This window comes from Artemia franciscana, unplaced genomic scaffold, assembly GCF_032884065.1.
Source record: "Artemia franciscana unplaced genomic scaffold, ASM3288406v1 PGA_scaffold_75, whole genome shotgun sequence".
Taxonomy (NCBI): Eukaryota; Metazoa; Arthropoda; class Branchiopoda; order Anostraca; family Artemiidae; genus Artemia; species Artemia franciscana.
Genome location: NW_027062711.1, coordinates 624,146 through 651,309, shown reverse-complemented (window position 1 = coordinate 651,309; position 27,164 = coordinate 624,146). Strand labels below are relative to the sequence as shown.

General features: G+C 36.6%; 1 protein-coding gene across 1 annotated transcript in view; it reads right to left on the bottom strand.

Annotated features, from left to right (window-relative positions):
- Window positions 1-27,164, bottom strand: part of LOC136042208 (general vesicular transport factor p115-like) — a 93,254-nt gene that overhangs the window by 4,132 nt on the left and 61,958 nt on the right. Inside the window, exons 10-14 of the mRNA XM_065727143.1 lie at window positions 22,943-23,176; window positions 16,082-16,262; window positions 12,044-12,219; window positions 10,446-10,556; window positions 230-469 (exon numbers count right to left, since the gene is read on the bottom strand). Of these exons, the coding sequence (XP_065583215.1) occupies window positions 230-469; window positions 10,446-10,556; window positions 12,044-12,219; window positions 16,082-16,262; window positions 22,943-23,176 (942 nt within the window). The remainder of the gene's footprint in view (window positions 1-229; window positions 470-10,445; window positions 10,557-12,043; window positions 12,220-16,081; window positions 16,263-22,942; window positions 23,177-27,164) is intronic.

Here is a 27,164-nt window from a genome sequence, read left to right as displayed (position 1 = left end):
AATGAAAATTATTTACAATTGAAATGGGTCAGTGACTTTTGGCCCATCCTGTATGTATACTATATATATATATATATATATATATATATATATATATATATATATATATATATATATATATATATATATATATATATATATATATATATATATATATATATATATATATATATATATATATATATATATATATATATATATATATACATATAGAAGAAAAAAAACATACATCTTCACCGAGTTGCAATAAGCGTTTTTTGTACGCTGACAGCTTGGATTCCTGATCAGAGAAGAGAAGCAATAAGTCTTCTTGATCTTTCTTCATCGATTCCAACTCAGCTTCAAGAGTTACACGTTCAGTTAACACAGTGTCCAACTGATTCTTCACCATCGATAATTCCGTTTTCAACTCAATCATCTCCGCAGATGTCTTCTGTAACTGATCCATCGTTATGTTGTGATCAAGATTCTGAAGTAATAATAAAGATTATAAATAAGTACATAGATTAACTGATGCTTGCCTTTTACTCAATAGGTTTTGACTTCACGGCCGTATTCAGAGAAGGCGCCGGGGGGTTTGAAAAAAAACCCCGATATGTGTTTCTGACTTACAAAAACGTAATAAAATTAGCCTTTTGATAAAGTTTTTTGATTTTTCGTAACCCACCCTCCGATTAAAAGGCCTGGATACACCCCTGTTTCATTTACTCTTTTCTGACACCCAAAGGTTTAAGCAAAGAATAAAACCTGATTAGCGTAAACCACCGAAATACTTCAATATTTAACAAGAGCTAAGAGCTCATATGGCACTTGTGACGAGGCGAGAAGAGCTAAGAGCCAAGAGATCATATGGTATGAGCTCTAACAAAATTCTATGAATCAATAGATTGATTTAAAAAGGAAAATAAGAGGCTTAATGCCGGTCAAGATTTAAAATAAGAGCTCTGAGTCACAAAGTCCTTCATTAAGATCCGATCACCCACTCGTAAATTATAAATACCTAATTTTTTCTAATTTTTCCTCTCCCTTTTGCCCCCCAGATTGTCGAATCTGGGAAAACGACTTTATCAAGTCAAATTGTGCAGCTCCCTGACACGCCTACAAATTTTCATCGCCCTAGCACGTCCAGAAGCACCGAACTCGCCAAATCACTGAACCCCTCCCCCCAACTCCCCCAAAGAGAGCGAATCCAGTACGATTCTGTCAATCACGTATCAAGGACATTTGTTTATTCTATCCACCAAGCTTCATCCCGATTCCTACACTCCAAGTGTTTTCCCAAGATTTTCCCCTCCAAATCCCCACAATGTCAAAAGATATGGTCGGGATTTGAAATAAGAGCTCTGAGACATGAATTCCTTCTAAAAATCAAATTTCATTACGATCCGATCATCTATTCGTAAGATATAAATACTCCAATTTTCATGTTTTCCAAGAATTCCGGTTACCCCTCCAATTCCCCCGAATGTCACAGGATCTGGTCGGAATTTGAAATTAGAACTTTAAAGCACAAGATCCTTCTAAATATCAAATTTCATTAAGATCTGGTCACCCTTTCGTAAGTTACAAATACCTCAATTTTCAAAATTACCCCCCCCCCCCCATTCCACCAAAGAGAGCAGATCCGGTCCAGTTATGTCAGTCACGTATCTTAGACAGGTTTCTATTCTGTCCATCCAGTTTCATCCTGATCTCACCGCTTTACGTATTTTCTAAGATTTCCGGTCCCCCCAACTGCTCCCCCCCCAATTACGCTTGATCCGGTTGAGATTTAAAATAAGATATCGGAGTTACGAGGTCCTTCTAAATATGAAGTTTCAGGAAGATCCGATCACTCCTAAGTTAAAAATACGTCATTTTTCTTATTTTTCAGAATTACCCCCCCCCCCCCCGCAATTGAGCGGATCCGTTCCAATTATGTAAATCAGGTATGCAAGACTTCTGCTTATTTTTCCAACCAAGTTTCATCCCAATCCCTGAAATCTAAGCGTTTCCCATCATTTTAGGTCTCCCCACCCCAAACTTCCCCCAATGTCACTAGATCCGGTCAGAATTTCAAATAAGAGCTTTGAGACACGATATCCTTCTAAAAATCAAATTTCATGGAGATCCAATCACCCGTTCGTAAGTTAAAAATACCTCATTTTTTCTAATTTTTCAGAATTAACCCCCCCCCCAACTACCCCAAAGAGAGCGGATCCGTTCTAGTTATGTCAATCATGTATCTAGGACTCGTGTTTTTTTCCACCAAGTTTCATCCCGATCCCTCCACTCTAAGTGTTTTCCAATTTTTAGGTTTCTCCCTCCCAACTCCCCCCCCCCAATGTCACCAGATCCGGTCGGGTTTAAAATAAGAGCACTGAGCCACGATATCCTTCTAAATATCAAATTTCATTGAGATCCGATCACCCGTTCATAAGTTAAAAATACCTCATTTTTTTTATTTTTTTCAGAAACACCCCCCCCCCCCCAACTACCCAAAAGAGAGCGGATCCGTTCCGTTTATGTCAATCATCTATCTAGGACTTGTGTTTATTTTTCCCACCATGTTTCATCCCGATCCCTCCACTCTAAGTGTTTTCCAAGTTTTAGGTTTCCCCCTCCCAACTCCCCGCCCCCATCACCAGATCCGGTCGGGATTTAAAATAAGAACTCTAAGACACGATATCCTTCTAAACATCAAATTTCATTGAGATCCCATCACCCGTTCGTAAGTTGAAAATACCTCATTTTTTTAATTTTTAAGAATTACTCCCCCCCCCAACTACCCCAAAGAGAGCAAATCAGTTCCGATTATGTCAATCATGTATCTGGGACTTGCACTTATTTTTCCCATCAAGTTCCATCCCGATCCCTCTACTCTAAGTGTTTTCCAAGATTTTAGGTTTCCCATCTCCAACTCCCCCCAATCTCATCAGACCCAGTCGGGATTTGAAATAAGAGCTCTGAGGCACAATATCATTCCAAACATCACATTTGATTAAGATCCAATCACCCGCTCATAAGTTAAAAATACTTCATTTTTTCTATTTCTTCCGAATTAACCGGCCCCTACTCCCCCCCCCAGATGGTCAAATCGGGAAAACGACTATTTCTAATTTAATCTGGTCTGGTCCCTGATACGCTTGCCAAATTTCATCGTCCTAGCTTACCTGGAAGTGCCTAAAGTAGCAAAACCGGGACTTTAGGTTTTCCCCCTCCAACTCCCCCCAATGTCATCAGATCCGGTCGGGATTTAAAATAAGAGCTCTGAGACACAATATCATTCCAAACATCAAATTTCATTAAGATCCAATCACCCGCTGATAAGTTAAAAATACTTCATTTTTTCTATTTTTTGCGAATTAACCGGGCCCCCACTCCCCCCCCCCCAGATGGTCAAATCGTGAAAACGACTATTTCTAATTTAATCTGGTCCGGTCCCTGATACGCTTGCCAAATTTCATCGTCCTAGCTTACCTGGAAGTGCCTAAAGTAGCAAAACCGGGACCGACAGACCGACAGACAGACCGACAGAATTGGCGACTGCTATATGTTACTTGGTTAATACCAAGTGCCATAAAAATGAAAACTGGCAGTAGTGTCGACAAAAAAACAATCCATGCCATCTAACTTTTGACGTTTCTACGAATTTTCTTTAGTATAATAACAAGAAAAACAGCTTAGCTGATGTAATTGGCAAAATAGAATGCTGTAAGAAGCGTCTGAGCTCACTTTCTAACAAAAATTCCGATCTCACTTTCCTGGACAGTAGCACCAGTTTCTACTCTTGTAAGCTACCAATCTGTTTTTTGAATAATACTAGATTTCAATTTTACTCGAAGCTAAACGTTGAAAAAATAATATTAAGAAAACACGAAAGGAAATGCATTTTCCGTAGGCACAATTGCTAAGCTTTATATTAATATATTACAACTAGCTGTTGGGGTGGCGCTTCGCGCCACCCCAACACCTAGTTGGTGGGGGCGCTTCGCGCCCCCCCCAAGCCCCCCCGCGCGCGTAAGTCGTTACGCGCCATAATAGTTACGCGCCATTGTAGTTGTGTCCCTATGTTATATAAACTTGCGAATATACAACATTCTTTGCTGTCCCATTGTCTTTGCATATAAATAGATTGTCAGGTTATCCCCCTGTTTCCCCCGGTGTCCCCGTTGTAGTTGTGTCCCTGTGTCCCGGTCGTCATTTATATTCCCTGTGTCCCGGGTCCCGGTCATCATTTGTATCCCGGTGTCCCGGTCTGTATATACATTCGTTTTTTAGTTTTGTTTTTCTCCTTTATTTTTTTCCTTTTTTTTCTTTTTTAGCTTATTTAGATTTTTAGATTTTTTAGTTTTTTTTATTAGTTTTTAGTTTTTATTTCTTTTTAGTTTTTTTGTCCCGGTCGTCATTTATATCCCCCTGTTTCCCCCGGTGTCCCCGTTGTAGTTGTGTCCCTGTGTCCCGGTCGTTATTTATTTTTTAGTTTTTTACCTTTTTTTAGTTTTTTTAGTTTTTTAGCTTTTTTATTTTTTTTATTAGTTTTTAGTTTTTTTGTAGTTTTTGCCTTTTTTTTAGTTTTTTTAGTTTTTTAGCTTTTTTATTAGTTTTTAGTTTTTTTTGTAGTTTTTGCCTTTTTTTAGTTTTTTTAGTTTTTTAGCTTTTTTATTTTTTTATTAGTTTTTAGTTTTTTTTGTAGTTTTTGCCTTTTTTTAGTTTTTTCAGTTTTGACGTCACCTGATCCAGTTTTTTCAGGTGACGTCACCTGATCCACGATCCACAGATCCACAGACAACTTATTTTTATATATATAGATAGTTTTTTTTTTTTACTTATGTCCTGGTCGTCATTTATACTCCCTGTGTCCCGGTGCTTTGTTGATTGCTAATCGAACATTCCTTTTGTCCTGGTCGCTTTCTCTTTGAGTGTCGTCATTTATTAGTTTTTTCCTTTTTTTTTTTTAGTTTTTTATTGGTTTTTACCTTTATTTTAGCTTATTTTTCAGTTTTTTCCTTTTTTTTAGTTTTTTTTTATTTTTTATTTTTTTTATTTTTTTACCTTTTTTTAGTTTTTTTAGTTTTTTTAGTTTTTTAGCTTTTTTACTTTTTTTATTAGTTTTTAGTTTTTTTTTGTAGTTTTTGCCTTTTTTTAGTTTTTTCAGTTTTTTTTTTAGTTTTTTATTGGTTTTTACCTTTATAGTTTTTTTAGTTTTTTAGCTTTTTTATTTTTTTTATTAGTTTTTAGTTTTTTTTTGTAGTTTTTGCCTTTTTTTAGTTTTTTCAGTTTTGACGTCACCTAATCCAGTTTTTTCAGGTGACGTCACCTGACACATCCATCCACACATCCATCCACACATCCACAGACAGACAACTTATTTTTATATATATAGATTATAAAATAAGTTTGATATTTTAAATAATAAATAAATTATAAACTTAGTTTATAATAAATTATAAACTTTGCTTTGAACTTAGTTCAAGCAAGACTTCTGTGGAGGATCCTTGTCAGACAAAAGGTGCGTTCTGTCGACAAATAGAAGATGCGCAAACATTATTTTATAACTCCAAGATTTCAATCTAAAAAACAAGGTTAAATAAGGGCTGGATACAAAAAATAATTACCGTACTTTGAAGTTTCAGTTTTTTTACGAACATAGTCGTACTTACAATTCGAGGATTATCATGAGAAGGATAATCTTAACCCCCTTTTTCTAAGTTGGTAACACTAGTGGTAACCCTTTAATATGGCAAAATATAACGTAATTGGCACTTCTTCATGCTAATAATCCCTTCTTCGTCAGCTTCTAATAATGTTTATTTCCTTGTTTATCACAAAGTATGCAAGTAGATCTATGCAAGATACATTCTACCCACAAAAAGAGGCACATATATATCTGTTCTGTATGATTTAAATTATAGAAACTATTACTTTTCTATTGTGTGATAAGATGGTGCGACCAGACTTAAATTCTTTCTTACTGTCATTAAAGATTTTTTTTTATCGTTAGCGAGCGTACTAGATCCCAATTTCTTCTCCCACCAAATACACGAAAGTAAATTCGAGAAAATTCCTTCCATCTACGGAAGGTTCCTCCCACGAACCCCCCCCCCACGCCAAAAAAATTCCTCCTGGCATTTCCATTCTCGCTGAAAGATCCCCTGAAAATTTTTTGAAAATGATATCGGCTGAAAAATTTTTCTTAGCAAACTTTCATTTGAAAAAAAAATCATGCCGGAAACCCCCCCCCCCCCTCAGCTGAAAAATCTTCCCAGATGTCCCTCCACCCATCCTAGTAGAAAGTTGCTCTCACAGAAAATTCCCCCTGGAGAATCTATCCCGCGGAGAACATTCCGATGTAGAATTCCTCCCATGGAAAATTCCCCTCCCCCTACGGAAAGATCCTCTAGAGACTTCAAACTCGGTAGAAATTTCCATTTATTCACATGTAAGATTGATTCCGCAAAGAGAAAGTAGGACAAATAAAAAGAATTTTGCATAGGAGTTCTGGTACACTCCAGGAATTCCAGCATAAAATTTCCCCCGGCAAATCCCCCCCCAGCGGAATATTATCCTCCATCCTCTCAAAAAATGTCTGTATACTTCCCAATAACTAATACTATACGTAAACAATGGGCAATCCCATGACTTACAGACCTTTCCCCAAAGGCTGTGGGGGGTCAGGTAATCCCCAAAGGCATAATAACTAAACCTTTCAACCATGTCGAGCAAAATGGTAGTCTCAAAATTAGATCAGACAACTTTGGGAAAAGGAGCGTGGGAGGTGGGCTAGTTGACCACTACATTCTAAACAATTTAGAACTATAGGTTAGATACAATCACTCCTGAAGAAAAAAGAAAAAACAAAACAAACAAAAAACACCACATCCCCTTTCTGTCTTCTGGCAAAAAATACAAAATTCCACATTTCTGCAATGGGAGAAAACTTTCATTTGAAAAAAAAATAATGCCAGATCTCCCCTCCTCAGCTGAAAACTTTCCTCAGCTGAAAACTTTCCTCAGAAATTCCCCCACCCCTTCTAGTAAAAATTTGCTCCAACAGAAAATCCTCCCTGGAGAATTTATCCCGCGGAAAACATCCCGATGTAGAATTCCTCCCGTGGAAAATCCCCCTCCACCTAGGGGAAGATCCTCTAGATACTTCCAGCTCGGTAGAAATTTCCCCTGGCTTATTTCCCTTAATTTATCCACATGTAAGATTGATTCGGCAAAGAGAAAGTAAGACAAATAAAAAGAATTTCGTATAGGAATTCTGGTAAACTACAGGAATTCCAGCATGAAATTTCACCCGGCAAATCCCCCCCAGCGGAATATTATCCTCCCTCCTCCCAAAAAATGTCTGTATACTTCCCAATAACTAATACTATACCTAAACAATGGGCAAATCCCATGACTTATAGACCTTTCCCCAGAGGCTGTGGGGGGTTTTCAACCATGTTGAACAAAATGGTTGTCTAAAATTTTGATAAGACAAATTTGGGGAAAAGGAGCGTGGGAGGTGGGCTAGTTGCCCTCATCTGCTTTCTGTCTTCTGGCAAAAGAAATGCAAAAATTCCACATTTCTGCAGTTGGGAGCTTCTAACCTTTACATTAGAGTTCTCTGATACGTAGAATCTGACAGTGTGGTTTTCACTTTTTCGAAAATCTGGCAAATTTTCTCAGGCTCGTACCTTTTGATGGGTAGCACTAAACTTTATGAATCTTATGTATTTGTAATCAGAATAATACGGTAATTCTTTTGTTGTATCTATTGATATCAAATTCCACGTTTTACAGCTTTGGATACTATTAAGCCGCACGACCCCTAACAGTTACTACGAACTACAGTTACTACGAAAAAAAACGAAACTGGCCAAAGAACAAATGCATTGCTCTTACAGGCACTTTTACATTCATTAATTCAATAATTAATGAATGTTTTTATAATGATAATGATGTAATAATATTTATAATATTTTATTTATATTTATAATTTATAATTATAATATTAATAATTTATGTAATAATATTTATACAATAATAATAATAATGAATTAATTAATAATTCAATTCGTATCTTTTTAAGGCTGAGTAGTAAAGACTGACAAGAATATGATCAAGATACTCTATATTAAAAGGGTATGATTATTCCATTTGTAATTATTATTATTATTATTATTATTATTATTATTATTATTATTATTATTATTACTATCTATTGAAGACCCCTCTTTGTACAAAAAGAAAATGACAGAGCACTGCAAAGAGAAAAAACAAAACAAAAGTAAAATATCACTATGCAACTATGACAAGGTTACTATAGTTGAAGAAGTTGGCTCCAAGCATGTCTTGAAATCTTGAGGTTGAGTTTCTCGATAAGCTTAGCAACAGCTATAGTAGGATCTACTATTTGAAGACTGTTGATGATTTCTTAATTGCATGTCCAAATTGAATATCTCAGTAGGTATTTTGCGAAATGGAAAAAAAGTGGATCGGATTTTCAATTTATCAACATTTGTTAGAATCTTCCAGAAGGGTGCAATGTACAGGACAGGGGGGGGGGGGCAACTGTGTCGTATATTGTTGCGAGATAACGGTGATTGAAAGAAGCTTAGCAGAGACTATGGAAACAGTCTCTGCAAAGCGGCTAATATGCGTTATTATCAGGTTATTATCACCATAGCTCAATAACGTAACATCAATTATTCAAAACATACAACTCTGTAATATTACCTGCTGTGGCCCGAAAACACTACTTTTTTTATAAAAAGAGGGAAGCTAGTAGCTCCCTGGCGCTTAAAAAAGCGGATGAAGATTGACTAGATGTTTTCCAGAAAAATTGCCAACGGATTGTTCTGGTTACCCAGCTGACTGACCGTATTTATAACAGTAGGATGTACGAAAAATGTGGTTCAATCCCGCTTTCTAGAGCTATAATTAAAGAAAGACTGAGATGGCTAGGCCACGTTCTGCGGATGAAGGATGACAGAATGCTGAAGATTGTCCTTTTCGGCCAACCGTTTAGGGTTAAACCGAAAGCAGGTCGTCCTCGTCAGGGATGAAAGGATGCCATGGAACTTCTTGGGAGGGTGTAAAGAGGGAGACTTTGAACAGATAGGGAAGGAGGAGGAGCGTGCGAAGCTGTATTGGCCTCAAGCGGCTTGGAGTTGCGGTGCGTTAATAGTTTTTAGTAGTAACAGCTCCCTGTCTAATGCCTTTATAAAGAGGAACCAGTATTCCAGGTCTATTAGTAGGAGTAGATGACCTGAGATTTTTTCTTTATTTTTAAAACTTATGGTAAAAAAAATAAGCGTTAAGGATTAGACCTAAATAGACAATACTGAATATCACTTAAAATGAGCGATGCTTAAAAGTAGACCAGAGTCAAAAGCTGTCCTAATATTGCGTGCAACCAATTTAAGCTTTCCCCCTTTTCCTCACAATTAATCAACATGTGTGCAAGGAAACAATGAACATGATCTGTACTTAGGCCTACTCTAAAGCCTAACTGACCATTTTGAGTGGAACAGGAGCTATCTACATAACTAAGTATAAGCAGCTCCATTAATTTACACGATACCTGGCCAACAGTAATAGGTCAGTACGAGGTATATTTTTGTTGCGGCTCGAAAAACATGGAGGTCTATGCAGAAACATTTACATTGTCTTTTTGTTGTTTCTTTTTCACCACCTGGAACTATCCTTGCTTTCTTTTTAGTCTTTCTACATGTCGTATTATTATCTTGTCATTTGAGTTACTATAGCATTCTTCAAATTGATTAGGTTAAGCACCGAATTTTGACTTAAAAATCTGCTCTAATTACTTTTCATTTGATATTTATTGTTGACTGATGTCTATTTCCTCTACCAGATTTTTGTAGCAATGTTATCTAGGACATATGGCAAGTAATTTATGTAGTAAGTGGTAGGTTTTCATGGGGTAAGTTATTTGTCGTTGTGAGCTGACCAGTTGATCACGTTTCAAAATATAACGTTTCGGTCTGTAGTGAATGAAGTATTGATAAATGTTTTCTTAAGAAATTGCCAATGGAATGTTTTAGGCACCCCTCTGATCTGAACGTATATCAATAAGCTGACCGGAAATGTGGTTAAATCCCACTTTTTCAGGCTGCAATGAGAGAAGGTAGAGATATTAGGACACGTTCTGCGGTTGAAGGATGACAGATTGTCCGAGATTGTCCTTGTCAGGCAACTGTTCAGGGTAAAACGAAAAGTAGGTCGTCCCCAAATGGGGTGGGAAAATGTAAGGAAAGACCTGGGGGAAAGACCTTCTCGGGAAGGTATAAAGGGATTGGCTTTGAATATATTGAGATAAGAGAGGAACATGCATAGCTGTGCTGGCCTCAGGCCGGCATAGCTGTGCTGCATTGTATTATTAGTAGTAATAGTAGTAGTTGATCTCTAACGAAACGAAAACTGAAAAAAAAAATAGGAGAGGAGTAATAACTTACAAAAGAATCTTCAACAGCAAGATTTTCCATTTCTCTGCTAAGATCGTTAGATGACGAGACACCTTTATCTTTATACTTTTCAATCGTATAGTTTCTCTCACTCAATTGTCCCTGAAACAAAATATAATATAAAATTAGCTTTTAAATGTCAATGTAATCTCAAATGCTAATTTCGAAAAACACTCAATTTTAAGAAGCAAAAAATTGAAGGTTTTTTATATAAAAAAAGGGTTTGGCCGTCTTTTTAGGAAAAAACCGTGTTCAAATTTTCATTTATGAAAATTTTTAGGTTTTCAATTAAAATTTCAATAATTTTTTTCAACTTAACTTAACGCTTCATCATTTACGATTTGATACTTTTCATCTAAAATAGAAGCAGAATCAGACTTGTATAAACATTACAGTAATATGTGGAGCTCCCACGGCATCATTATATTTAACAGAAATTGTGTCCCACTCACACAAGAATTTCACCTTTTAGACTTAAGAGCAATTTTCGTAACAAATATTTATCGAACCCGAGGGAACCCCGCATCAGTGGTATCAAACAAGGCTACACTGCGCAATGCTCATGTGTCTGTTTTTTTTAAGCATGGAGAAGCACGGAGCACGGCACTGAGAAAGATTTTGCACATCAGTATTGGCATCAGGAGGTTTGGTGCTGTAGTGAGTTTTTAGTAGTGTAGTAGTAATGCTACAATGTAATACAATAGTTTAATCCTGTCAAAAAAGGCTGCATTTACAAAACAGGGAGAAGAACACAAATCGGTCAGCCCACTGCGAAAGGCGTGTAAAGGTTCTTCCAAATCAAGATCGAAACACTGACAACTGGACAGCATAGAACGGTAATTAATTCATTATCAGAGCAAACTAAATCTTCCTCAAAGGGAATCACGGTATACCATATGTATTTTATCAATTTAAATTGATAAAAATACAGAGCTTATGAAAAACCGGTATATAAAAACTCAAAAACATCTCAGTTGCGCTGAGATGGACTGTTTTACCCTTACGGATAAAGAGAATATTGGTTCCCTTTAAAAATCAGAAATTCCTTCTGTGCTAGGTAAAGATTAATTCTTTCCAAATTTATCCTAATCAGGATTGTATCACACTGTAAGCAATATCAATGCTAAAGTAAAATAACAAAGGTACTTTAAAAATTTCGGATTTCTTGCAAGCTATGCAAAGTAAAAATCCTTGCATTAGGTGAATGGAGGGAGATTTATGTGCGTAAAGGACTTAAAGCGACCATAATGATAGCTTAACGCATGGATGAGTTCGCAGTCAAACCGTTAGATTTTTTTTTTTTTTAGAGAGAGAGAGAGAGGGAAAGTATTTTCTATTGTTTATTTACAAATAGAAAACACATGAAAATGATAAAAGGACATTTTTCCATAAGCCTCCAAACTGTACTGTCATCTCAAAACTGCAACACAATACATGCGACATTAAATATCCCAGATTATTATTTAAAAAAAAAAACAAAGAAAGAAAAACAAGAGAAACAATTCTCCACCAGAAACCTGTTAAACTTGCCAGGAAATACAAAATTTAAAAACTAGAAATCTGGGAAGGGAATCCCCTAAACTTCATACCTGAAGTGTGGCGTTCAGGCTTTCCATTTGGTTTAGTCTTGTCTCGTACTCACGAAGACGTGCATCTTGCTGGCGAATCAGATTCTTGTATTTTGATAAAAGGGTAATGTCTCCATCACCATTTTCATTTAAATCGTGGGATCCAGGTTTGGCAAGTAAGGCTCGGTGAATACTACCTAAAACGTATTAAGATTATTATGTCATTATTCCTATAGGCGGGCTGTATATAATAATCTTGCCTCGGAGGCTGGTCTAAAATTCAGGGTCATTTACTTTCTATTCTTCATTATATTTCGATGAATTTACAAACTCCTCCCCCCCAACAACGAAAAAGAATGACACCACAAAAACTCGAACAGAAAATTAAGTTTTTTTTGTTCACGGCATATTAGTCACACTGATGGAAAATTGTTACCATTATCAATATAGTAAGACTACAATTAAAAATTTTGCCTAGAGGACTGGCCTCAAATTCAGGGTCACTAGTTATATTGCAATGAATTTGCAAAAAAAGGGAAAAAAACATAATGACACCAAAACGGTCTATAACAGCTTTTCTCTTTTCTGAAGGAATTGAAAAATGGGCATATAATTACATTTTTTATGTCAGTTATATTTTAGTCACACTGGTAAGTATTATTAATGTTCTAATATGTCATGAAGTTCATTCCACTTTTTAAAGGAGGAGACCCAATAGTAATCGATAACTATCGACCAATCAGCTTACTTCCAATTTTTTCGAAAATATATGAAAAGCTTGCTGCAAAAAGATTATATGAATACTTTGAAGCTAATAAAATTATTTCTGATAAACAATATGGATTTCGGAAAAATAGATCCACTGAACTCGCAATTACGGATCTTATAATGAATATAAAATCGGCGCAAGATGATGGTTTATATTCTCTGGCGATTTTTCTAGATTTAACAAAAGCTTTTGATTGCGTTGATTTTGACATCCTTCTTGACACATTAGAAGGATATGGGATAAAGTCGACGGTTCTTGAATGGGTTCGGTCATATTTAACGAATAGACGTTGTAAAATACTTGCTATTGGTATCTTATCAGATTCATTCGATGTAACTTGTGGGGAGCCCCAGGGATCAGTTCTTGGACCATTACTTTTTTTTAATTTATGTGAATGAACTTTCGGCTGATATCCCCTTTGCATATATAATAAATTTTGCGGACGACACAGTAGTATTTTTAACACATAAAAACCGTGAGCAACTAATTAGAAACGCTGAAGTTTCCCTCTAGGCAGCAACTGAGTTCTTTGAAGAGCGGTTGCTTTCCCTTAATACAAAAAAGACGAAGTATATCATTTTTAAACATGGAAATGACCCAGTTTACGACAGCAAGATAAATACGGCAGACCACGAAGAAATTGAAAGAGTTGACCGCATTAAATATTTAGGTATGATAATTGATGAAAAGCTGGATTGGGCAATCCACATTAAATTTCTTTGTATGAAGCTGTCAAGAGCTGTTGGTATTCTCCATAGACTGAAATGTATTTTTCCCCATAAAATATTACCTCTTTTGAGTAGCCTCTTTACCCCTTTACTCCCCAATTTTATTTTGTACTGGATGACAGAAAATTGTTTTGTTTATATTGAGGAAGCCTTCTTTAAGAAAATAGCTTTCCCGTGCTATCATATCATTCTGGTCCTGCATTTCAAATCTATATATATAAATATATATATTATATATATATATATATATATATATATATATATATATAAATAAGTTGTTTGTGTACTCACATCATATATGTCGACTGACGTCATGTTTGTCGAGTCGACTGACTTCATGTTTGTCGACTGACGTCATTATAAGGATTGAGCATTATACCGTCATGCAGTTGTTTGTAGACTGACGAATTTATAGACCGGGACACAAATGACGACCGGGACACCGGGACACAAATAACGACCGGGACACAGGGAACATATATGAGGACTGGGACACATGGAAACAACTACAACGGGGACGCCGGGGGCACAAGGGGGATATATAAATGACGAGCGGGACACCAGGAATGTTCAATTAGCAATCACCATCAGCAAAGCTCAAGGGCAATTATTAGAATAATGATATATAGATCTGAATACGGATTGTTTTTCCCATGGACAATTATGTGTTGCATGTTCAACAGTCGGTAAACCTGACAATCTATTTATATGCACAGACAATGGGACAGCGAAGAATGTTGTATATTCACAGGTTTTACCTAGTTCAAAACATGTATATATCTATCTATAATCACAGGTGGGACACAGGGACACAATTACAATGGTGCGTAACTAATATGGCGCGAAAAAAGCTAAAAAAGAAAAAATCTAAAAAGAAAAAAAAGGAAAAAAATAAAAAAGGAAAAAATAAAAAAGGTAAAAAACTAAAAAGAAAAAAAAGGTTAAAAAACTAAAAAAGATGCAAAACTGACAAAAAAGAAAAACTAAAAAAGAAAAACACTAAAAAAGAAACTATATCTATATATATATATATATATATATATATATATATATATATATATATATATATATATATATATATATATATATATATATATATATATATAAATAAGTTGTATGTATGCATGTTTGTTTGTTTGTGGGTTTGCATATGACGTCATTATAAGTATATAAGGCTTTGTATATGACGTCATTATACGATGACACTTACTGTCAATTAAAAACGCTCAAAGAGAAATTACGGACCGGGACACAAATAACAACCGGGACACAGGGAATATAAATGACTACCGGGACACTCGAAGAGAAATTACAGACTGGGACACTGGGACACAACTACAACAGGGACGCCGGGGGGCAGAGGGGGGATATATAAATGACGACGGGGACACAGGGAATGTTCGATTAGCAATCACCATCAACAAAGCTCAAGGGCAATCATTAGAATAATGAGGTATAGATCTGAATATGGATTACGTTTCCCATGGACAATTATATGTTGTATGTTCAAGAGTCGGTAAACCTGACAATCTATTTATATCCACAGACGATGGGACAGCGAAGAATGTTCTATATTTGCAAGTTTTACGTAGTTAAAAACATACATATCACGCGCGCGGGGGGCTTGGGGGGTGGGCGCGAAGCGCCCCCACCAACTAGGTGTTGGGGAGGCGCGAAGTGCCACCACAACAGCTAGTAATCAATAAATCTTATATTATATAGCACAAAATGACCAGTATTACATTTAAACTTGCTTTATAACAGTGTTGAGAAGCCTAAAACTCTGTTCGATATCTATGGATTTGGAGTCTATACCTTAGATCCACACATGGTGCTTGTATCGGAAGGAGATTATCCTGGGTATCTCCAATATAGGAAGCTTTTATATAATCCCAGGTAGAGGATACCAACTCTCAACTTGGGAAAACGGTACTCAAGACGCTTACATAGAAAAACTAATATTTTATTACTGAATGCAAGGTATGTGAGCTCAAAACAACCAGCGTTGCCAGTGACAGTTAGAATGCAAAGTGATAAAAAACCTGTAAATTTTTTTTGAGCAAGCTTCTAATTTTTCTACGACGAACTTTTGTAAACAATAAAATTAGGCAGTAAAATAAAAATAATAAAATAAATACCTTAACAAATTAATAAGATAAACAATTTTCATAATAAATAAAATTATAATAAGAATTGGGAATATTATTACAATAATAATTACAATAAAACGATCTTGAATAAAATAAGGCCATAGATAAATAAGTTTTTCCTTTTTTTAGTAAAAACAGCTCTAAAAATCCTCAGTTTAGCCTGAGGTGTTATAATTGATTACACAAGTCAATTTGTCAATAGAACCTACACAAAGTACCTTGTGAGAGTGTAGCGGATATGAGTGTGCCGCTCTACTGAAAGTGCTCATGTTCGATCCCTACTGGCGCAAGGAAGTAATCTTTCAAAAAATGATGAACAATAATTTCTTGTTTTATATATCTTGAATATATATTTGATTATATATTTTGAATGATTGATTAAAATATTCACTCAAACCCTTAAAAAATTTACCTTCAGTAGCTCGAAAGAGTTTGCAAAATTCATAATCGAATATGAACTGAGAAACAGAAGCGGCAGAAATTTCTGGATGTTTCGAGGCTGCTATAAACAGCTCGTGTCTTGTAACACTGGCTAATCTTTCAAGATAAAAGTCTGCTCCAATCCTTGTAGATATCAAGTTAACCATTGAAGCCTAAATAGAAACATTGTTCAGAAAAAAGCTTTTAACCCATACGTGCTTTCACTTCAAAAATGATCTAGTTTATGATTTTGTTACTAAAAAAATAAGCGTAAAAAGCTATTTTGAAATACCTTCATTCAGATTTGTCAACATAGCAGGAATATTAAAAATTACCAGAAAGTTAAATAAAATTAAAGGTTCTATCACTTTGAAATTAAATGTTTGAAATTAAAGGTTCTATCACTTCTATCATTTTGAATTAGAATGAAATAGTTGTGGACATGGCTAATTATAGAAAAAGCCAAGACAGATAGTCCAATTGAGTGAGAAGCAAACCTGGCATTAATTCCCCATGTCTATCTATTATCCGTCCGTGCATCATTGCTAGGGCAGTAGAACCAAAGTAGAGAGTCACAGACCTAATATAGTAATAGAACCTATAGTGATATGAAATAAAATTTTAAAAATCATCAATTTTTGGGAGAAACCAAAATTCGTTTGTTTTAGGACAATCACCATAGCTCTTCTTTGTTTTCGAAATGATTTGAGGAAGACCCCAAATGAAAATCCTGAAAATTTCTCGGCACCGTTAGCTCAGTAGATCCAAACAGTCCAAAGAATTGAAAGTTGTATTTTATTATCATTTATTTGAAAACCCGTAAAACAAAAGACGGAACAATAAAAAAAAAGAAAAACACATTAAAGGCAAAAACACATTTAAGCCAAAAATTAAATACTTTAAAATACATCAGAATGCCAAAAAAACTACTGGAACAGTACTCATCCCACTGTCTTGAGAAATTCCCTATTGTTCTTAATGTTTTTAGTGTTTGTGATGGAAAGGCAGAATGGTCTTCGTCGCTACTTATATTCCTAAATCGCAATATATCCAGTTAAATCTATTTACATTTTTATCCATTTTTCTATTTATATATATTTAATAGATTTATTTATATAGTTTATAGCTTATTGGTCATCACATTTGCTTTACGATCTTCAGGTCTCCTGGTGGATAGAACCATTTTCTCTTATTAAAATTTTGTGGCAGGAGCAGGCTAAGAGGGAATGAGGAGAAGGTTTCTGGAGGGGGAATAGTTGGTGGTATAGTGATATCAGCAGTTATTATAAAATTCGAGATATGACAAGAAAACTGAATAATAAACCACTATAAAGAATCTCGAATAACACCAGGTAGTTTTGACGTATTTAAGTTTTATCATGGATGAAGAGGAGAAGGGGGGAGCCCAGGCTTTGAACTTGGCTAACTATTATTGGGCATATAATCCAGCCGCTTACGCTTTTGACGAGTTAATTTGAAGTACAATGCAATATTTGGAAAAAAAATAATGTAAAGTCATATTTTGTACTTCGGACATGGGGAAAGGTAAGGGTGAAAACCTCTAAACGCCCTACCTCTTCCTTTTTAGATTCATGCATGGAGTTTCTATAATGGAACTGTTGATTAGCTTTTATTTTTAATAAACATAAAATGAGAAGTTTCACGGAAAAACTAGTTCTGTTTGTTTATATTAGTTCTGACAGCTCGTGGACATATTTATAGAAAATAGCCGTTAACGCACATTGGATCTCACACTTAGAGAAGGTAATGGTGGCTGATTGGTGTTACAACACACCCTTGTGACCATTTTTAGATCCTCATCAGTGTTGCCAGTATGGTTTTAGGAGCTCAAGTAAAAAAGGTAGGCATTCATATTCGCCGATAGGCCTAGTGCATGATTTTTGAAGAAGGATGATCAAGCTAGATGACAAAAGGTTCTTTGTTATTACAACTGGTTTCTCACGCAGGATAATCAGACCTGATCAAACTGTGCACCCCAAGAGAGGTCTGAGAATTAACGTGTCCCTAAAGGATAAAGTTTGTAAACTCTCTCGATAGCTTCAACCTTGAAGATGAATTCGGTATGTCTACGCAAGGCCGTCGTTGGGTGATTACTATCTTCTCAGTCTCGCGGGGATCTGATAAAAGGGTAGGAAGTTCTTAAAAGTGAATCATAGTTCATAGGTCATCATAGTTATGGTTAGCTGCATAGACCACAGTATCGTTATCAAAACGACGTAGAGTGTTTTGGAGACTAAACCTTATGTCGCTGTATAGGCCGGGAAAAATGCGAGTCTGAGGGTACTATCCCGAGGAATTCAATCCTATGCTAGATTAGTTGGAAAAAATTTTTCAACAAAATAAGTTTTTCAAAGAAAAGTAAAAAACTCTATTAAACCCAAAATGAGCAGAAATAAATTCAAATAATCTACCAAGCGTAAAAATACCACAAATCAGCATCGATAAAATAAATGAAACCCAAAACGAACTGAAATTACAATAAATAACCGATTCAAACTCAAAACGAGCAGAAATTAACATGAGTAGGGCTCAGAACCCCCTATGCCTTCCAAAGGCCAGAACATAATGCTTGTGTCCCGGTCGCTTTCTCTTTGAGTGTCCCGGTCGTCATTTATATTCCCTATGTCCCGGTGTCCCGGTCGTCACTTGTGTTCCGATGTCCCGGTCTTTAATTTCGTCAGTCGACAAACATGACGTCAGTCGACACACAAACATGACGTCACTCGACACAAACAGACACACACACACACACACACAGACAACTTATTTTTATATAGATAGATTGTGTCCCTGTGTCCCACCTGTAAATATAGAAATATATATATATATATATATATATATATATATATATATATATATATATATATATATATATATATATATATATATGTGTGTGTGTGTGTGTATTTTTTAACTACGTAAAACTTGCGAATATACAACATTCTTGGCTGTCCCATTGTCTGTGCATATAAATAGATTGTCAGGTTTACCGACTCTTGAACATGCAACATATAATTTTCCATGGGTAAAACAATCTGTATTCAGATCTATACCTCATTATTCTAATGATTGCCCTTGAGCTTTGTTGATGGTGATTGCAATTCGAACATTCCCTGTGTCCCCGTCGTCATTTATATATCCCCCCGTGCCCCCCGGCGTCCCCGTTGTTGTTGTTTCCCTGTGTCCCGGTCGTTATTTGTGTGTCCTGGTCGTCATTTATACTCCCTGTGTCCCGGTCGTCATTTGTGTCCCGGTGCTTTGTTGATGGTGATTGCTAATCGAAGATTCCTTGTGTCCCGGTCGCTTTCTCTTTGAGTGTCCCGGTCGTCATTTATATTCCCTATGTCCCGGTGTCCCGGTCGTCATTTGTGTCCCGATGTCCCGGTCTTTAATTTCGTCAGTCGACAAAGATGACGTCAGTCGACACACAAACATGACGTCACTCGACACACACAGACAACTTATTTTTATATAGATAGATGTCCCGGTGTCCTGGTCGTCATTTGTGTCCCGATGTCCCGGTCTGTAATTTCGTCAGTCGATAAACATGACGTCAGTCAACAAACAAACATGACGTCACTCGACAGACACACAGACAACTTATTTTTATATATATAGATAGACTAGCTGTTGGGGAGGCGCTTCGCGCCACCCCAACACTTAGTTGGTGGGGGACGCTTCGCGTCCCCCCAAGCCCCCCCGCGCGCGCAAGTCGTTACGCGCTACATTAGTTACGCGCCATTGTAGTTGTGTCCCTGTGTCCCACCTGTGAATATATATATATATATATATATATATATATATATATATATATATATATATATATATATAACGATCTGTATTCAGATCTATACCTAACTATTCTAATGATTGCCCTTGAGCTTTGTTGATGGTGATTGCTAATCGAACATTCCCTGTGTCCCTGTCGTCATTTATATATCCCCCTGTGCCCCCCGGCGTCCCCGTTGTTGTTGTTTCCCGGTCGTCATTTGTGTCCCAGTGTCCCAGTCTGTGATTTCTCTTTGAGTGTCGCGGTCGTCATTTATATTCCCTGTGTCCCGGTGTCCCGGTCGTCATTTTTGTCCCGGTCGTCATTTGTGTTCCGGTGTCCCGGTCTGTAATATCTCTTTGAGTGTGCTGGTCGTCATTTATATTCCCTGTGTCCCGGTCGTCATTTGTGTCCCGGTGCTTTGTTGATGGTGATTGCTAATCGAACATTCCTTGTGTCTCGGTCGCTTTCTCTTTGAGTGTCCCGGATGTCATTTATATTCCTTATGCCCCGGTGTCCCGGTCTTCATTTGTGTCCCGATGTCCCGGTTGTAATTTCGTCAACCAACAAACATGACGTCAGTCGACACACAAACATGACGTCACTCGACACACACACACACACAGACAACTTATTTTTATACATATAGATAGAAGATAGATATATAGATGTCCCCGTGTCCCGGTCGGCATTTGTGTCCCGGTCTGAAATTTCGTTAGTCGACAAACATGACGTCAGTCGACACACAAACATGACGTCACTCGACAGACACACAGACAACTTATTTTTATACATATAGATAGACTAGCTGTTGGGGTGGCGCTTCGCGCCACCCCAACACCTAGTTGGTGGGGGCGCTTTGCCCCCCCAAGCACCGCAGCGCGCGTAAGTCGTTACGCGCCTTATTAGTTACGCGCCATTGTAGTTGTGTCCCTGTGTCCCACCTGTGAATATAGATCGATATATATACATATTTGTGTCCCGGTCGTCATTTGTGTCCCAGTGTCCCCGTCTGTAATTTCTCTTTGAGTGTCGCGGTCGTCATTTATATTCCCTGTGTCCCGGTGTCCTGGTCGTCATTTTTGTCCCGGTCGTCATTTGTGTTCCGGTGTCCCGGTCTGTAATTTCTCATTTAGTGTCCTGGTGGTCATTTATATTCCCTGTGTCCCGGTCGTCATTTGTGTCCCGGTGCTTTGTTGATGGTGATTGCTAATCGAACATTCCTTGTGTCCCGGTCGCTTTCTCTTTGAGTGTCCCGATCGTCATTTATATTCCCAATGTCCCGGTGTCCCGGTCGTCATTTGTGTCCCGATGTCCCGGTCTGTAATTTCGTCAGTCGACAAACATGACGTCAGTCAAAACACAAACATGACGTCACTCCACACACAGACACACAGACAACTTATTTTTATACATATAGATTTCTGTTAGATTAATTTCAGGATAATACGACGTGTATCGATCACTTTGCTTCTTAAAGAGAGGCCTAGAACTTCTGATTAACAATCCAATGATCACCCTAAGAAGTTTATATGAACACATTTTCTATGAAAAACTTATTACGCCCACAGGGCATAACTTACAACCATTGGCTTGAAGGCTAGGGAGATTTGTTATCCTCAAAGACCTAATTTCCAGACCTTTCAAGTACGTTGAACAAAAGCCCTCTCTCAAAACTTTAATTGTGTTTGAGGTAGTGATAGGTAGGGGGGTAGGGGGCTTTTTGCCCTCCAATCACTTTCGACTAATAAAAAGAGAACCAGTCCTCTCAATTTCTAATCGATTTAGCCCTTTTTGAAATTTATACGACAGCTCTTTCGATACTAAAACAAACCCTGGTCTAAAACAAAGAAAAAAAATAAATAATACATTGTGCCAACATCGTTCTTTACTTAGGCAGCGCTATTGTGCTACATATGATACAACCTCCGAATACTACACAGAGTACGATTGCTTAGAAAACTTCCATGAACCTCATGCAAACGACCCGAAATTCCATGTGCTCATTTTTTTTTTTTTAGTTCCATATGTTACATTTAATTAGAAGCTTTCACAATGCTCAATCCAGGGCCATAAGTTTGACCCTTCCTATTCCGTTAAAGTTTACTAGAAAACTTATTTTCGCGTTCTAAAGTCACGCCCTTCTTCATATTTTTCCTTTTTTTCATTCTTTCATCGCCCTTTATCATTTTTTCATCCTTTCACCAGTTTATATCCTTCGTGAAAGAGCAATTATTTTCAACTTAGTGGTTAAATTGTTGGCTTCTCACTAACAATTTTGCAACTTGAGTAAATAAATACGGGTTCTCACAGTACTTAAGGTTTAGGGTGTAATGGGTTAAGGCTTATGTAATTTAAGACAAAATCATATTAAGATTGGGCTAAATTTTGGCTGCTACTTTTTGTTTATATTTTTGTATATATTTTTTTTTATTATTTTTATATTTTTATATTTTATTTTTTTATTTTTTATATTTTGTATTTATTTTTTTGTATTTTTTATATTTATATTTTATTATTTTTATATTTTGTATTTTTTTATTTTTTATATATTTATGTATATATGTTTATATTTTTGTATATTTTTGTACATATTTTTATATGTTATAGTCTTTTTGTTGTGAAATAGAGGATCTACTATCCATACAAGTTCTTCAAAGTCTTTCCACTCTGCTGTACAACCCTCAGACCAGAACTTAGTCATGTCTACGGACCAAGCCCGAACCTGATTGGTAAAGAAAATAGTCCGTTTAAAAGCTGATATAGATAAGTCTAGCCTTATCAGCTATTATCAAGCGTAATTCGGAATTACCGAAAGGTATAATCGTTGCAGGGAAAGCCGTATCCAGAATTTTTGCTCAGGACGGGGGGATTATTTGTGTTGAGGGGTTACCGAGAAAAAACATAACACAATAATATTTATTTACATGTATTTTTGTCACTTTTTGGGGTTCGGACAAAATTCAGACTGGGATGGGGGTTCAAACCGGGTAACCCCCACTAGCCTGGATAAAGCCTTGGTTGTAGGACTCTATTAAAAACTTTATGTAAAATGTTTATTACCTTATCACATCCGGGTTTAGAGCCGTCTGTATACAATAAACAGATCCCTAGTAAGAAAGCGCATGTTCCTTGGAGAAGACCTTCAGTTTCATCTGCTTCCGATGAACTAATTTGAGATGTTAAAAATTCCATGGCACCATCTATGTTCAAAAAATCCGACACTGATCTTGGACAACCAGAAAGCCACCGTGACAAGAACATTAGAATTCCTATTCTGGCATGAATCTGTTTCCTCTAAAAAAAAAGAGAAAAGGCTGATTAAAGCATCAAAGGCACAAGAAATTAAACATACCCCCACCGACCCATTCTGGGCCTATTTACAGCTGAAAAAGGATTTTTAAAGTTTTTTTTTTTTATTGTTTTAGAGTTATGGGGTTTTTAAGGACAGAGTTAAAAGGGTCAAAACTTTGGAATATAGTATAGATATCAAGGAAATGGGCTGCTTTGGCCAGTTTAAGTCTGATTTACGTGTGGGGTTGCTCGGTAGGTATACTTTCGAAACAGATTAACTAACATGAATTTTCCATAGGTTAATCATATGTAACATTTTTGTATTCTTTCGTTGTTGTTTTTGTTGTCTTAGGGTCACGCAAGGTAATGTATTGTTTATGTTTTTGTTTTTTGTTGTTGTTGTTGATTTCGTTATATGGTCTCATTCTCCATATTCTCTCTTTATTTTCATTGAATTTAGCACAGCCTCGCAAGCTTCGATTATGTTGTGCTATTGATTAAGAAATGTTTATTTCTAATAAAATTGTTCTACTACTACGACTACTACTACTACTATTTCGTCATTTCTGCAACATTATAAATTAGTTAAATTCGACCATGCCTTTATATTCGTAGAAATTTCAAACGTTTAAAATCTGTGGATATTCAAATACAAGTACCCCTTCAATGAAAAGCTCCATCTTCTGCTTGGTGGAATACTTCTTCAAATCTTTATTTTTTGGCTGGTTTTTAACCCATATTTCCTTTTTTAAAACTTAGCACCTGCCAAAAAGGAAAAACTCTCTAATGGTCCGTTCAGACGCATAGGAAAACCGATGAAAACGACGGGAAAATGTTCAAATGATAGGTGCAAAGTTTTTCTAAAAAGCACCAATAATATGCAATTTTACAGGCCAAGTGTCTTCCAAGTATCTTCCTCTTTTGTGTTAGTTTTATAAAAGTATTACTTGGGTTGGATAAAAACTGATGGTCCTGGATAAGAATCACAAAATCTCCAACTTTCACCTGCTCAACAGTTGACATGCTTTTCACTTTCAAAAATACTTGCTCATTTTTGCTTGACGACAAACGAAAATACCACAGGGAAACTATAAAAAAAAAACTCCTAACCCAAAAACCGATAAGTGCTATTGGTTTCCCCATGGTTGCCATCTCTTTCAGAGCAATTCCCCATGCGTCTGAACCGGCTATAACTGTACACAGAATGTTTTTTTTTCGTTAAAAATTAATGTCTCAATTTTTTCCTTCTTTTAAAGATATAGAAGGTTTTGTAAGTCACGTGACCAATTCAAATAATTAGATTTCATTTTCACTGTCCTTGACATTTTAACCATATAGCCGATGGATAGATAGATGGGTAGATATGCATATTAACAGCCGAACGGCCATTATACAATATTCAAACCCTAGATTTATTCCTTGAACAGATACAGATAATATGGAAAAAGATTATATAAAAATATACAATATAGAAAATAACATAAAAAGATAATAAAGATAAAAATATAAAGATAAAGAAAGAAAAAATAATAAAAATAAAGAAAAAATAATAAGGAAAGATAATTCAGGGAGATGATGTAATATAGAAATATAATATAGAACAAGAGCTAAGAGCTCATATGGCACTTTTGACGAGGTCGGAAGAGCCGAGAGCTCATATGGTACGAGGTCGGAAGAGCCAAGAGCCAAGAGCTCATTTGGACGAGGTCGGAAGAGCCGAGAGCTCATATGGTACGAGGTCGGAAGAGCCAAGAGCCAAGAGCTCATTTGGCACTTGTGAGAAGGTCAGAACCTAAAGTTAAACTTTATAGCACAAGATCCTTCTAAATATCAAATTTCATTAAGATCTGGTCACCCTTTCGTAAGTTACAAATACCTCAATTTTCAAAATTACCTCCCCCCTCCCAATTCCACCAAAGAGAGCAAATCCGGTCCAGTTATGTCAGTCACGTATCTTAGACAGGTTTCTATTCTTCCCAATCCAGTTTCATCCTGATCTCACCGCTTTAAGTATTTTCTAAGATTTCCGGTCCCCCCAACTGCCCCCCCCCCAATTACGTTTGATCCGGTTGAGATTTAAAATAAGATATCAGAGTTACGAGGTCCTTCTAAATATGAAGTTTCATGAAGATCCGATCACTCCTTCGTAAGTTAAAAATACGTTATTTTTCTTATTTTTCAGAATTACCCCCCCCCCCCCCGCAATTGAGCGGATCCGTTCCAATTATGTAAATTACGTATGCAAGACTTTTGCTTATTTTTCCAACCAAGTTTCATCCCAATCCTTCCAATCTAAGCGTTTCCCATCATTTTAGGTCTCCCCACCCCAAACTTCCCCCAATGTCACCAGATCCGGTCAGGATTTAAAATAAGAGCTTTGAGCCACGATATCCTTCTAAAAATCAAATTTCATGGAGATCCAACCACCCGTTCGTAAGTTAAAAATACCTCATTTTTTCTAATTTTTCAGAATTACCCCCCCCCCCCCCAACTACCCAAAAGAGAGCGGATCTGTTCCGTTTATGTCAATCATCTATCTAGGACTTGTGTTCATTTTTCCCACCATGTTTCATCCCGATCCCTCCACTCTAAGTGTTTTCCAAGTTTTAGGTTCCCCCTCCCAACTCCCCGCCCCCATCACCAGATCTGGTCGGGATTTAAAATAAGAGCTCTAAGACACGATATCCTTCTAAACATCAAATTTCATTGAGATCCGATCACCCGTTCGTAAGTTGAAAATACCTCATTTTTCTAATTTTTAAGACTTACTCCCCCCCCAACTACCCCAAAGAGAACAAATAAGTTCCGATTATGTCAATCATGTATCTGGGACTTGCGCTTATTTTCCCCATCAAGTTTCATCCCGATCCCTCTACTCTAAGTGTTTTCCAAGATTTTAGGTTCCCCCCTCCAACTCCCCCAATGTCATCAGACCCAGTCGGGATTTAAAATAAGAGCTCTGAGACACAATATCATTCCAAACATCAAATTTCATTAAGATCCAATCACCCGCTCATAAGTTAAAAATACTTCATTTTTTCTATTTTTCCGAATTAACCGGCCCCTACTCCCCCCCAGATGGTCAAATCGGGAAAACGACTATTTCTAATTTAATCTGGTCCGGTCCCTGATACGCTTGCCAAATTTCATCGTCCTAGCTTACCTGGAAGTGCCTAAAGTAGCAAAACCGGGACCGACAGACAGACCGACAGAATTGGCGACTGCTATATGTCACTTGGTTAATACCAAGTGCCATAAAAAGAGACGCAAAACACAAGCAGTTTAAGGGCCGCCAGACAAAGAATAGGAATTATAGCAAAAATTATGAGACTGTTATGGGGTAATAAACTATTTTTGCCAGAGTTCTGCCAGTGTATAATTTAAGCTGTTGATGAATAAGGTGTTAATTTCCAACTATCTGAGAAATTAGTATAGCTTTGGTGTTTCAAAAGGTGTTTCTGATGTTTCTATTTTTGCCAGAGTTCCGCCTGTGTATAATTTAAACTCTTGATGAATACGGTGTTAATTTCCAACTATCCGAGAAATTAGTATGGCTTTGGTTTTCGAAAGGTGTTTCTGGTGTTTTTATTTTTGCCAGAGTTCTGCCAGTGTATAATTTAAACTCTTGATGAATACCGTGTTAATTTCCAACTATCCGAGAAATTAGTATAGCTTTGGTGTTTCAAAAGGTGTTTCTGGTGTTTCTATTTTTGCCAGAGTTCCGCCAGTGTATAATTTAAACTCTTGATGAATACGGTTTTAATTTCCAACTATCCGAAAAATTAGTAAGGCTTTGGTGTTTCAAAAGGTGTTTCTGGTGTTTCTATTTTTGCCAGAGTTCCGCCAGTGTATAATTTAAACTCTTGATGAATACGGTGTTAATTTCCAACTATCCGAGAAATTAGTATGGCTTTGGTGTTTCAAAAGGTGTTTTCAAAAGGTGTTTCTGGTATTTCTATTTTTGCCAGAGTTCTGCCGGTGTATAATTTAA